This window comes from Eretmochelys imbricata, chromosome 3, assembly GCF_965152235.1.
Source record: "Eretmochelys imbricata isolate rEreImb1 chromosome 3, rEreImb1.hap1, whole genome shotgun sequence".
In the NCBI taxonomy this organism is placed as follows: Eukaryota; Metazoa; Chordata; order Testudines; family Cheloniidae; genus Eretmochelys; species Eretmochelys imbricata.
In genome coordinates this window covers 105,548,050-105,562,837 of record NC_135574.1, presented here as the reverse complement: position 1 = coordinate 105,562,837, position 14,788 = coordinate 105,548,050, and the positions used below count along the sequence as shown (strand labels likewise).

Here is a 14,788-nt window from a genome sequence, read left to right as displayed (position 1 = left end):
CTGCTCAAGACTGTTCATGGCAAATCACCACTTTGATGTTCCTTTAAAGGTGACCTTGAATTTAAAAATATATAAATAAACACTAAAAAGTTAATATCCCCAAATAATTAACTTCAATTTTAAAATGGCAAATCAAGAGATCTAAAACTAAAATTATGTAAAGTGAATCTCTATTTTTAAAAGCACCCATACAAAACGATACCTTCTAACACAACAGATCTGCTCTTCTTGTGTATTCAGAGCTACAATGGCCTGTTGTAGGCCCTGATCCTGCAACACTTATGTATGTGCTTAACTTTAATTTTGTGAGCAGCCCCATTAACATCTAATGGAACTACTCATGCTTAAAGTTAAGCATGTGCATTTTTTTTTCAGGGTCAGGACCTAATGGCCAGATTTTCAAAGGGATTTAGGTGGATTTAGGATTTTAGTGGAGTTAGGTCCTAACGTGCTTTGGTGTTTTAAAAAGTTCCACTAGGTGACTATCTGTATCTTTAGTTACATAAACACCTTTGAAAATCTGGTCCTACGAAACTAATTTTTACTACATTTTATTCCTCCTCCATTTTCACAGCTCTGTTCCTCCCTAGTTAGAAATGCTAGTGAAGTTTACATGGTTCTCATTTGTGTACGTTCATGGTAGGGTGGTTTTTCAGTAGCTACTCAACTGTCGCAAGTGTGTACACCTAAAAGAGAAGATGCTAAAGAAGGAAATAAAGCATACAGTTTGAGAAGATCCAGATGGGACTTCCTTTTCGAGATTGATCTCTTTCTGGATTCTGATTCAGAGGAGCAGGGTCCTGCCAAATCACGGAGCCGTTGTGGACTACCTAGTATCTAAAAGAAAAGAAAATCCAAGTTACCCAAGGGTTATCTAAACAGTATGCTGCTCAAATAAATGAGTCTTTGTTCTACAGAGTAATCCGGATCAAGGAGGAGCTGAGCTATTAACACTGTCAAAGGACGGGTCACATCAAAGAAAAATATATCTTATTTCATTTATTAAGGCTACATTTCTTTCTCTCTTTTCTTTTTAAACAAAGAGGAAGACATGGGGAAACTGCATACATTGAACTATGAATCAAATACAGAATGCTTTACAATGCTTTAAAAATACTGACATTTCACATTTCATTTTGTACTTTTGTATAGACAAAAAGTAAATGCAGAGAAACTGCATAGGAGACAATTCAAAGATTAATCATAAAGCAAACATCTTTGACAGTATAACAGATTGAGGATCCTGCACAGGGAGCGCAAGATTTGGGGGGTTGGGGGTACGGGAGGAGATCTTCTGCCGAGTCACCTAGTTGTTAGGTGCTAGGATCTTCCATAAAAATGCAGAATTTCTGCTGATTCATAGTGGTAGCTGGTGGCTCTTGTTAACTCCAATCAGGAGATAAAAGTGGAGGTAGTGTGCCTCTCTGGGGAGAGGGAACAAGAGGATGGGACACGTGTCAGACCTGAAGAACCCTGTTACAGGTTGACTGGGACCTTTAAGGAGATTTGGTCCATTACCTAGGGTGGGGCTGGTAAAGAAAATCTGCCTAGGAAAGGGAGCTAATGAACACTTGGGGAGGTGATTGACCTAATTTGGTACATCTGGAGAGGGTGTGGTAGGCTGACAGAGGAAGTTAAAACAGGGAGTTGAGGGTAGTCAAGGAGAGATGGTCCTAGGGAGGAGAAGTAGCTGTCTAGAGCCAGAAATAAGGGGATTTTGGAAAGCCACAGGGATGGATTAGTTCCTGGGAAGGAGCAACACTCAAGGGTGGTGGCCCTGTGAGTCAGTGTCCTGAGAATAGAATGAAGGAACAAGAGGAACAGGAAGGAAGACTGAAGTCATAAGACCGCAGGGGTGAGAGAGTTTATGATATTCTTTGTTTGTCATCCTTCGGTGTAGAGACCGTGACTGAAGAGACATGCCTCTACCCCTCCAAGAGGGGCGGAATATGATTGAGTGGAGAATTTGCGAGTTATAATCAATAATGGGCATTATTTGGGCTTCTAGGGAACCCGGTCAGAGGGCCATCCGAAAGGCCACAAGGAGGTGTTTGGGGATGGTGAGCCTGTTATAAAATCTTAACAATAATTCAAAGCCCCAGGAAAAGCTTAGGTTGAGGTTTACATTTTGTTGTTATTTAAATCACAAAGAAAGGCAAACACACAGAACGGCAATGAGTTGAAGACTAACCTAGTGACTGTGTATGTTCTGTTTAGAAAGACTTCACTCCTACACAACCTGTTTTTTGTGTGCTTAAGCTATAAAAGTGCCCTCAGGGTGAAATGTATTATATTGTTTTTAACTATAACGTAGGTAGAGACTGTTGTTATGCAACAGGTGAAGGAGACTGTAAAGTAAAGAGCAAAGTGCAATTCCAGCAAAGGTGCTCCATGGAGTTAAACAACAGCTCAAAGAAGCTCCATGGAAGTTTTTTGATTCTTGGTGGCTCTCCCAGTTATTAGGAAGAGACAGGTAATAGTAATGCGGGATTCGATCATTAGAAATACAGATAGCTGGGTTTATGATGATCAGGAGAATGGCATGGTGAATTGCGTGCTGGATGCGATGGTTGTGGGTCTCTTGAGACATCTAGACAGGCTTATGTGCAGTATTGGGGAGGAGCCAGAGGTTGTGGTACACATAGGTACAAATGACATAGGGAAAGGTAGGAGAGACGTCCTGGAGCCCAAATTGAGGCTGCTAGGTAAGAGATTGATGTCCAGGACTGCCATGGTAGCATTCTCTGAAACGCTTCCTGTTCCATCCACTGGGCCAGTTAGACAGGCAGAACTGCAGGGTCTCAATGCATGGATGAGACGATGGTGTATGGAGGAGGGATTTAGGTTTATTAGGAACTGGGGAACCTTTATGGGAAAGGAGGAGTCTATCCAGGAAGGATGGGCTCCACATCAACCAAAATGGAACTAGATTACTGGCATGTAAAATTAAAATGGTCATAGAGAAGTTTTTAAGCTAAGGGCTAGGGAAAACTGCCAGGTGTGGAGGAGTACATGATCCAGACAGAGACATCTCTTAAGGGAAGATCTATTAACGGGGATTCTCTAGAAAAGAGAAGAGGATAGAAGTTGATAAAGAAGAGAACAGTCACATGAAAAAGAGTACCATTCAGTTATATCACAAAATGGCAGCTAAATAGTGACAAATGTTATAAGTGCTTGTATACAAATGCTAAAAGTCTAAATACTAAGATGGGTGAACTTAAGTGCCTGGTATTAAATGAGGATATTGATATAGTAGGCATCACAATAACTTGGTGGAATAATGATAATCAATGGGACACAGTAATACCACGGTACAAAGTATATAGGAATGACAGAGTAAGTCATGCTGGTGGGGGAGTGGCACTATATGTGAAAGAAAGCATAGAATCAAGTACAGTAAAAATCTTAAATGAATCAAACTGTATCATATAATCTCTATGGATAGTACTTCTATGATTGAATAATAAGGATATAGCAGTAGAAATATACTACCGACCACCCGACCAGGATGGTGAAAATGCTCTGGGAGATGAGAGAGGACACAAAAATAGAAAGTACAGTAATAATGGGGGATTTCAACCATCCTCATATTGACTGGGTATGTGTCACGTCAGGAGAAGATGCAGATATAAAATGTCCAGACTCTGTAAATGATTGCTTCTTGGAGCAGCTAGTCCTGGAACCCCCAAGGGGAGAGCACTCGGCTAGATGGACCATTGGTCTGACCCAGAATGGCCATTCTTATGTTCCTGTTCTAGTGTCTATGGTCCTGAGATGCTTTCCAGAGTGGTTAGAGAAATGACTGGAGTTGGCATAGCTCTGCAAGAAGCTGACAGCTACCTCGTAGCTTTCCTATTGCACCTCAAAAACCTGGCACTGAATCAAAAGATATACCCATCTTGGCTTTCTGAATATTACAGTGCCAGGCTGACTGCCTCTTTTTAGCAAGAGAAGAGAGTGGAAAAAGATGCCAGAGAACTTGGGAACAGAATCATTTTACTTGCTATCACCCATCAGGGCTGTCATGCCTCAGTCATAAGACCTGCTCCCAACAGAGTAATACAGCACAAATAATTCCAGTGTTGCCAAGGCAGCTGGTAGGATTTGAGGCAAATATGATCAGAAAGGAGTATTAAGTGTTAGTCAGCCTAAATACATTTGGCAAAGTAGCCTTGACTGTAACAGCTCTGATCAGAGAGGATTATTTTTATGTCCACATGGCTCTCTCATATACTGGACGTCTACACACTCCTCACTATAATTTAACAATTAGCAAGTGTTTACTTCCACTGCACTTTGTTTGAATTCATGTCTCAATTTTCTTACCTCTTTCATGATCTTGATGGCCTCCACTCGGTGCTGGGGTGGGGGATACAGCAGCATACGGTGATAGAGTGACTGGAGCACAGGTTTCATGGATTCTACTGACCCAATCAATCGAACCAGTTCTGCCGCAATGTAATATATGGTCCGAGCAACAGGGCCACTGAGGGCGGGTGCTGTGGAGGAGCAACCTGACCCTCGGCCATGATCAGCGACCCCTGAGGAGGGTGAATCGGCCTCGAGACAGATGCTACTGTGGGCAGAGGTGATTGTTTTGTCATGGATTGGATTTCCCAGGATAACTACAAGGGCTGGACACAATTGCTTCCTGGGGAAAGAGAAAAAGGAACAGGTGGAAATAGGAAAAAAAAAATCTCCCAGAAACAACTTTACAATAGCCTACAACCCTTTTCAACCCCTACACCTCAACTCTCCTGTATCTCTGGAGCTGTTTTGCATGCAGGTTTTGTTGTTTTTTCAGGGACCACGTGACAACGAAAGCCAGGGACATACAGACTTTGTAAAGGAGTTTTGAAATCCATCACACTTTACTCACAGACAAAACCTGCATGCGAAACCCTCTCTGCGTCCTCACCACTCTGAGCCCTTTGGGTTTTGGTCAGTCCTCTCATGGTCTGATCTCCCACCGAAACAGCTGTTAAAAGAGCCTTTCTTTGATAAAATTCTAGCCCCCCTCCATCAGGTGACTCTCCTCTGTGGCTCCAAATCCCACATCAGGTGATCCATTATTTGGTTACGAGAGAGAGCCTCTATCCAGCCCCAGCCACCTTAAGGGCACATGGGATCCAGGGAGAACTCGTCCAGGATTATAAAGACTTGGTAAAGACTTTTAGCCCAGTGCCAGCCAAGGCTGGATTCAAACCAGTGACCCAGAACGAAAGTGACTGTATGTATCCCATTGCCATTCAAGTCCCTTCTAATGACTGTTTTTAAATACTCACAGAGAATTAATAGCTTAAAGCAACATATTTATGCTACTTTCTTAAATCTCTGATCCAAACCTATTACACAATATAGATACAGCACACAATGGGAAGGGCCATTTGACGCTACTTGATGTAATTAGGTGCCACACTGCCACACCGTAAGCATGCATCATACTTTTCAGCACCAGATATGGTATATTTTTCTGAGACACACTGGTTATTCCCATCCCCAGCCTCTCTCTAAGGACTCACTTCTTTGCAATCCATCACAGCCATCGTACTAAAAGTGTTGCCTTCTAGCCCTCAGTACCAGGTGCACATAAATACTGCACATATCTGTAATGGGGAGGATTATCTACCCTCTACTGTCTTCTTTCTCTAGCTGACTGTTTTCAGAGTAGCAGCCGTGTTAGTCTGTATCCGCAAAAAGAACAGGAATACTTGTGGCACCTTAGAGACTAACAAATTAAGAAGCTCTACACTCTTGCTGTCCAATCTTTTCAGCCTGAGGGCCAAAAGGAGTAAAGGAGCAGAAACCACAAGCAAGCCCCCAGCTGGGGATTCCCCTAGGGTGAGAAAGTCCCCTATGGGCATAGAGCTAGTACAGCTGACTCCTGTGCCTCTCTCTCTTCACCGTCTGGCACAGAGGGCATGTCGGGGGTGCAGAGGGAAGGGTGGCTGGAACTGCACTCTGGCTATTCCCAGCTGGCACATGGTCCCTGATGGACCGTACAGCAGCCGGGACAAGTGAGCGTAGTCATCAGCCTGCTTTACCCTGTGACAGGACTGGGGCAGAGAATCAGGAAGCTGTAACCAGTTGTAGGTTCTCAGCTCCTTCTCCCCTCTCCTGGGTTTGCATGTGCGCATGCGCATGCTAGGCGCTCTCTTAGGCTCGTACAGCACCAGGAAAGCTCCCACCCTGCTCAGGGCAGGGCTCCAACACTCAAGTGAGCAGGCAATGGAGTAGCCAGAAGTACTCTGTCCTTCCAACCCTGTGATGCAGTAGGTGGTCCTCAGGGTAGCCGTTGAACATCTGCATTGGGGAAGCGACAGCTGCTATTTAGAACTTCCCTGGCTCTTGCCAGAGCCGTGCCTAGGGCTGCAGAAGAAGTGGTGGAAGGGAGCTGGAAAAGCCATGCCCCTACCTTTTCCCCACAGAGGTGGGTTTGATTCAAACACTTCTATTAAAAATCACAGGGTGCAGTAAGCTCATGGAACACATTTTCAATTCACAAGCACATACACATTTGCTTCTCAACACAGTCATCCTCAAGGGAGATTTAGAGCCTCGCAGGCCACAGGTTGGACATTGCTGCGCTTCGCAGACTCTGGTAGACTTTGTGTTAATTACACTTTTCCCTTATTTCTAACACCATTCTTGGGAGCCAAACATCTAAATAGTATAGAGGGGCATTGCCACAGTCAGAAAGTGGGGTAAGGATTAGTTCAGGTGATCTGAGCAGGTGGCACACCATATAGTAAAATAGTTAATGGCCTGAAATTGAAAAGAGGGGACCTTGCAGTAAGGCCCATTAGACAGGGGAATAACTTGATAAAATGGATCTTGGTGGTATCAACCTGGAGGCTTCAAGAATATACTAGACTTGGATTTTTAGGCCAGAAGGGACAATTAGGATCATCTAATCTGCCCTCCTGCATAACACAGGTCAGTAACTCAGTTAGTGTTGCAAATGATTATTCCCTATTACGTAAGTACCACTCCTGAGCCCAGTCGCTTCCGGTCGAATTTAAATAAAACTTGTATGTGGAGTGCAGAGTTCAATCCTGCACTGTTGCAAAAAGATACACAAAGTGATCAATGAATTCCTGTCAAGGCCTAAATAACTGGGATTCCATGATAATGATGAGATTTATTATAGGGTCTCCTATAGCTGGGACCCAGTGCTCAGCAACCTGTATTACCCAACAAAGTGTTAATGATGAGCTTTCCAGTGAGGGCTGGGCATGGCTTCTATAATGTCAAATCTGGTGCATGTGTGTGTGTGTGGGGGGGTGTTATGTTTGCTCAGGTGGTCCCCAACCCCACCCCCAAACATTTAATTGGTGGAAATCTAAACTCCAGTTCTCTTCATAGGAAGGTGCAAAACATGTGTACTCACCAAATAAGGTCAGTGAATCCTCTGTGATTGTGCATGCTGGGAGAGGAACTATTTAGCATTGAGAGAATACATTCCAGGTAGAGAAGCTGCAGTTGCTGATTTTCACTGACAAACAAACAAAGAATGTTCAAAAACGATGAAAACAAATATTTTTAAGACTTTATTATCATCATTATTATTATTCTGTTTGGAGAACTGCATTAGTTCACCTGCATGTTATTCTGTAATTTATAGCAGTGTTATTTTGCATCTGCCTGAAAATGGTATGGATTTCAAATGTGTGATTCTCTTTAGCATCCCATTTGCTTTGCACTTAATGACATTCAGTAAAAGCAGGCAGTAGAGAAAACAACAGGTTGATTAGCTCGTCCCATTTCACGACGAGGAAATGAGGAATAAAAGTCCTCTTAAAAAAAAAGAAAAGAAAAAGTAGACAGAAGACAGATGCCATTATCTAAATTTGACTTAATACAGAAGAAGACGGGATTTTTGCACAAATGAACAGAAACCTCTTCAAACCCCAATAGAGTTGTTACAGTCTCTTTATGCAACCTGAGAACACTCAGCAGCTGCCTAACATTCTTATTATTACACAGATATTTTATCATTCTCTGCTTCTCCCCCTCTTCACTCGTTTTTGCTGTCATCCTTTTCTGTTCTTCTGATGACAGAAATCATGGCAAAGAACGCAAAATAAGGAAAGCTAGACTTGGGCGTCAGTGTGACTTTTGGGGTCAATGTGACTTTTGGGGATCTAGTTTTCAACTTCTCAAACTGTGGGTCAGGACCACAAAGTGGGTCACAACCCCATTTTAATGGAGTCACCACAGCTGGCGTTAGACTTGCTAGGGCCCAGAGCTGAAGCCCGAACCCCATCGTCCGGGGCTGGCTTCAGCTTCAGTCCTGGGCAGCAGGGCTTGGGCACAGGCTTAGGCTTCAGCCCTGGGCAGCGGGGCTTGGGCTACAGGCCCTCCTCCGCCCAGGGCTGAAGTCCTTGGGCTTTGGCTCTGGCTCCCCCCTGCCCTGGGCAGCGGGGCTCGGGCTTCAGCTTTGGTCCCCACCGGGGCGGAGGGGCTCAGGCTTCATTCCCCCCTCATGGAGTCCTGTAGTAACATTTGTTGTCAGAAGGGGGTTGCGATGCAATGAAGTTTGAGAACTCCTGGTTAGTCAGCTACAATCTTAATACCAAGATGAGTCCCAAGAAAAGTATATGGAAGGATCTGTGGACACCACAAACAGAATATGTTCTTATGCATATTTTGAGAATTAACTGCAAGGTACAAACAATAGGTAGGTTTAAAGTTGCTTCACCATGTAAAGAATTTTTTTTCATTAGGATTAACATTCTGTTTTTCACTCAGCAAGTCAGGGAGCTTTCCACTCCTTTTGGAGTATTGTTTTTGATAAGGTGAGGGCTATGAAACCATATTTTCTGAGGTACAAACAAAAAGTAGGCAAAGCTATAGAGACTGGACTCCTCTTGATCCATCATCTTTGCTTCTTCCTGGTTCTTTTGATGAATATATTTTGTGTGGCTTGCCAAATGAATTATCCTTAAGTAGAAAAGATATGTCTTTCATATGTCTGTTGGCCAACAATTTGAAGCTTGAGGGCGTAAAACTAGATACCTAAATCCATATTATGGATGGTTTGAAAATGATGGCCTACTTTCTTTGCATGTGTTTCATAAAGATATGGACTGCCATATAAGAAATGGATCATTCCCACATTACTTCATATGAGAGTCATATAAATCCAATATATACAGAACATGTTACTTATGGCATTCATGGATTTTTGATCCACATAGATACCCTTGCCTCTGAATTTTTTCCAAGGTCTATTTATTACAAAAACATCTCCCCACCAGGATGAAGTTGATCTGCAGTAAGCAAATATCCTGTATTGCTGTATACCTCAGTGATGCTCATCTGCTAATAACCCTGCTAGAGCAGGTTTAATTGTTTCAGGGCACCGGGAACCATAATGACTAGAATGCATCTCCCTTAACCCCTCTTTCATCACCTCCACCTCACCTCCCTCACAAGCAAATACCAATATGCTTGAAATTAAGAGCAGTGTTTTAAAGTAATCATCAGGCTAGGAGATTAGAGCAGACAGTTTAATAACCCAAAGCCTCACCTTGGTGACCCAAAGGCTGCACAGGGTGAATCTCTCTGACAGGTTGTTTCTGAGGAGAAACCACCATTGGCTGAAAGGAAGAACAGCTTTCTACTCCCAGCCTCCCACATAATTACTTCAGTAAGTTTTTTTAATAAGCCAGCTGCATTTGTTTTCCTCCAGAACTAATTAGAATCCTTCATTATGTTTCTCTGTTAATTAAAAGACCCACTTAAGAAAATAGGTACAGAATTACCAGTTAGTGCTTCTGTGCTACCTGGATATATTACTGCAGTAAATCATGGTTCATTGACCATATTTTAGGTTCTATTAATCTCTTTAAGGCATATTGTAGACAAGCACAAAATCTGCTCTAATTCAGTGCAGTCTCCTGGGGAGCTGGAATTGCAGATAAAGGAAAGAAAGATCCTTTGTGAAGTTTATTTATTTTCAAGGCAACAGTTTTTAGGAGAGATCCTGTTAAGTAGTTTAGTTTTGGTATTACACCCCCAGTGATTTGAAATGGTTATATTTTTGTGGACAATGCCTATCAGATGACATTAATAAAAAATAATTAGCACACAGACAAAACTCCAGTTTGTTGCAGAGGGTGAAGTGCCTAGGACAACTGAAAACATTATTTTTGTGCACACAATTTTGCAAACCTAAATTATCGCCCCCTAAATGTGCATGCAGCCCCCCTCTTCAAGTGATTTCCAGAACATCCAGGGAAATTGTGTGTGTTTCCTACTGCTCACACTGATCAATGCCTCTTTGCTCATTAACAAACTTGTCCACTCCAATTTGTGCTTTAATTTTGTACCATGTAAAACAGCTTCTAACAGCTCCTTTTTCCTTTTCACTGAAGCCATAGTCTTTTGTAACCAAGCAGAAGAGCAGTAGCAAGAGAGAGCTTAGTTTTAATGATATGGAGGCAGTGTTGTTAATTAAAAATAACTTCTTCCCTTTCAAATTTTCACCAAGATTTTAGTTTGTCATAGTTATACCTCTGAAATAATTGCCCCAAATTGTTTATGCTACTTTTTCATTTTGATTAACTTATTTTCTTACAGTTTGGGTTTTTTTCCTGGTTGATTAATTAGCAGAATGTTAGCAGGGCTTGGCTTAAAATTCCACAGCTAGGATTTTTTCATTCAATTTATTTCAGAGTACTTGCAATTAGATTGTGGGCTATTCTGAGGCCACAAAATGTTGCTTTCTACAAACTATTCATATAATGGCACTGAAACGTGAAACTCTGGAATTTTGCATGTTTGGATACATAAATTGGTTGCTAGAGGAACCATGTTACCCACGTGCAGGTTTCCCTTCTTAGCCCAATCTCACGAAGAATTATACATGAGTTTAACTTTATATATTGTGGGTGAAATCCTAACTCTACTGAAGTCAACTGCAAGGCTCCCTCTCTCAGTGGGAGTACTCACAGTGTGTAAAGTTCAGCACATAAGTAAGTCTTTGCAGGATAAGGGCCTTAGGTTCTGATTTTGTAAGCAACTACAGGGCTGGCAGAACCTTGCATATGTGTGGATCCCACTGAAGTCAAAGGAATTTCGAAATGACAACATTTTCTGAAAAAATTCAGTCTACCGTATTCTTAAGTAAGGTTAATATTAGGAAATTAAGCCTGATTCTGCAAACCTGACTCCTGTAGGTAGTTGATACTCACCTACATAATCCCACTCGTGTCTATGGATTTACTTGCACAAGCCAGGACTACTCATATGAGTAAGAACTGTAGGATCACATCCAGAGGGCTTTTCAGTTAATTCATAATGCATTAAATGAAAACTGGCTACATTTAGTCCTCAAGAAATGGTGCAGTGTGTGCACTTCTCCAGAGTCCTGGATAGCTCCAGAAGGGACTGTGTTTCCAGAGCTGTATGGCTCTGCGCCACTCTAAAAGCACGGCTATGTGTAATTCACAGAATCTGGCCTTATGACACTGATTCATTGTGTGACCTTGGGCAAGTCCCTTCTCTAGGTGCTTCAATTTCTCGGTGTAAAATAGGGATAATAATCGCCTTGGCAATCTGCTTTGAATTCTTTGATTGAAAGGTTGCAGGGAGGGTAAATCAGTAATTATGTTTTTGATAGTTTATTCAGTCTCTGTTCCAACTAAGACATGCTCTGGAATTTGGAAAATAGTATTAGAGATATTAAAGAATCAGTGGGCCAGATCCTCAGTTTATGCAAATCAGCAAAGCTCCATTGACTTCTATTAAAAAAACACACTAATACAATAACAACGATAAATAAACAACTTAAACTTGAATATCATCTTTCATGACTTTAATGAAGCTGTGCATTTAAAACCACCTGAGAATCTGGATCAATATTCAGATGTATAACATCACGGTATTTTAATGCAATATTATCCTACACATGGTGGTTGTAGTCCAAAAGAAAACATACCATTTGCAAATGATTAGAGTTACCTGGATAAACTTGTCATTATATTCACAATATTTAGGTTACGGAATACCAGTAACACCTTCCAAGAGACTATTATTTTAGTCTTGCTATACTATTTGTCGTCTTTCTCCCTCTCTCTTCTGTGGATGTGCTCATTATGCACAGCATAGCAAAAAAGCAAGCATTTTCCTGAAAGGTGTTGTTACTATATAGAATCTATCTACAATAAGGGTTGTTATCACTTACTGGAGTTTCCTTAAAGTAAAACTGTGTATGTGGGTGATAAATCAATTTCTCACCACAATTGTGGGCTAAATGAATATAACGTGTCAATCCAACAAAGGGTGAGGTACCTCTGACAACTAACTTAGTGCAAGAATTGTTTGCCTTACTGTCCTCATTCTAGGATAACATGATCCCTCATAAGTGACATTCCACAAGAAAATCTGCAGTAACAAATATGAATTATAGTTAAATAACCCACTTACTTTATGACAGCTTGAAGCTTCTCACAGAGCACAGTGAGGACAGACACAACATCGTCGCAAAGGGACTCTACTGTTGAACCTCCAAAAAGGACAAAGGTAAGTGGCATTATGTATGCTTAGCTTGCTTACCATCAACCACGCCTCCCCAATCTTTCAGAGCTCACCCAGCTTCTGTGACTTGGGTCTGTAGTTCTCAACTGTGGACCATGGGCTACCAGAATTCACAAGAAGAATGCTGTGGGGAAGGTAGTGGGACGGAAAGTGATTCTGCTACAGAATCTCTTTCTGAGCGAGTGACCCACAAAATGAAAAAGTAGCATCACTAACTTGGAGGAGAACACTAATTGCTTAAATCCATTTATGGAGGTTTGGGCCCATGCCTCCAACTCAGACAAGAAGAAAAACAGCAAGTGGCTCCAGTCCTCCTGCATGGCACCTGACTAGAGACAATTCATCAGGGTTATTAAAATCTTGGTGGCTTTTCCTATTGTTGGTCTCTGTGCTGCTCCTTCCAACCACCAGAAATCTATGTAACAACCAAGGCCCCAGTCCTGTACATGGAACTGTGTGGGCAGAACGTAATGCCTGTGTGGAGTCTCATTGGAGTCAGTGGGCTCCACATGGGGCACAAGGGTCCACCCCCACAGATCCAATTGTGGGATCAGGGCCTAATAATAAAGACTTTAGCGATCAGAGAATATAGTGGAGACAGGTGTTAGGATACAGATATTCAGGCCTGTCTGTAAAGGCCTATACTCTAAGAATTTAGGTGTATTCTTATCACTTGGCTAGTTATAGAGGTCTAAAAGAAAGAATCAAAATCACTGACTGCCAGCGTAAGGTCCTTCTCTTACTGTGACCGTCTGAGGCCCTGTTCTTAGGCTAAGGCCTTTGGCTAAGCAGCAGAGGCAGCCATAAGCTGGGAAGTGACCAGTCACATCCTCACATTCCAAACTAGTCACATTGAAATAAGGTGCTATTGGGCTGTTACGAATACAATCCTGTCCTGATAATGTCTATCGCCTCCAGAGAAAGGGAAGTGCCTAGAAGATGTAAAAGGAAACTTAGTTTGATAGCATCTTGTCTGGCAAGAACTCACTTATCAATAGCTGGGATGTGAAATCCTCACTTCTGTATTGTTTTGTCATTATAGTTCCCACTTTGCTATTGTCTGTCTGTATAATCTTTGTCTGGTTCTGTGATTGTTCCTGTTGGATGTATAATTAATTTTGCTGGGTGTAAACTAATTAAGGTGGTGGGATATAATTGGTTACATAATCATGTTACAATATGTTAGGCTTGGTTAGGATTTTCAGTAAAATGATTGATTAAGGTATAGCTAAGCAGAACTCAAGTTTTACTATATAGTCTGCAGTCAATCAGGAAGGGGATGTGTGTGTGGGGGGAAATGGGAACAGGGAACGGGGGTGGGGAAATTGGAATCATGTTTAGCTAAGGGCAGGAATGGGAACAGGGCCACAGGTCAGGCTCTGTGGTGTCAGAGCTGGGAAGGGGGACAATAAGGAAGGAAACTGGAATCATGCTTGCTGGAAGTTCACCCCAACAAACATCGAATTGTTTGCACCTTTGGACTTTGGGTATTGTTGCTTTCTGTTCATATGAGAAGGACCAGGGAAGTAAGTGGGTGAAGGAATTAGCCCCCTAACAACAGGGCCTAGGAAAAACCTTAGGAAACTAACTGATGCTGTGGCATGATGAAGGTGAAGCATATTAGCACTCCCCTTTTAGCAGAGCTATCTGTCAGGACCTGCAAAAATATTAAAATTATCCGCTAGTTATGTAACACGGCTGGCCCAATAAGTAAGAAATTGTGTGTCTGTCTCCAGACCCCTCCTAATCTCTGAAGAAAAAGTCCTTAGAACACTGTTCAAACTTTGGAAGGGAACCCACTTCACTTTAACCCTGCCCATAACACTGAAGCCCTTAAGTTGCAGAGACAGCATATTGTAATAATTAGTTATTGCTTTCCTCTAGGGAACACCATTCACATGGTGCAGATGAAGGTATAATTAAAGGTGTTGTCAGCCAAGAAGATTTTGCAGACACTTCTCAGTTCTGAAAGTAACCAGAGCCCTTGTACAATGAGTGGGGTGATACCAATAAGGTGTGAGCAGTGGAAAATGAAAGGAGCAGCATGACTGCAGAAGATGTAAACACTATGGCAACCGGGTGTCTTGGCAACAGTAGGCAAATACAAGGAATAGTGAGAAAGAAAATCAGATTTTAAAGAGTCACTATAAAATAAAGTGGCACAGATACCTTGGCTCTTGAACTCTTGCATGGCTTCATGGTTTTCAGTTGTCTATTGAGGGAAAAGAAACATTGTAATTAG

General features: G+C 42.1%; 1 protein-coding gene across 1 annotated transcript in view; it reads right to left on the bottom strand.

The window, feature by feature from the left end:
* The window catches only part of ARFGEF3 (ARFGEF family member 3), a 115,446-nt gene that overhangs the window by 42,521 nt on the left and 58,137 nt on the right, over nucleotides 1–14,788 (bottom strand). Inside the window, exons 7-11 of the mRNA XM_077813112.1 lie at nucleotides 14,716–14,758; nucleotides 12,436–12,514; nucleotides 7,394–7,498; nucleotides 4,330–4,654; nucleotides 725–837 (exon numbers count right to left, since the gene is read on the bottom strand). Of these exons, the coding sequence (XP_077669238.1) occupies nucleotides 725–837; nucleotides 4,330–4,654; nucleotides 7,394–7,498; nucleotides 12,436–12,514; nucleotides 14,716–14,758 (665 nt within the window). The remainder of the gene's footprint in view (nucleotides 1–724; nucleotides 838–4,329; nucleotides 4,655–7,393; nucleotides 7,499–12,435; nucleotides 12,515–14,715; nucleotides 14,759–14,788) is intronic.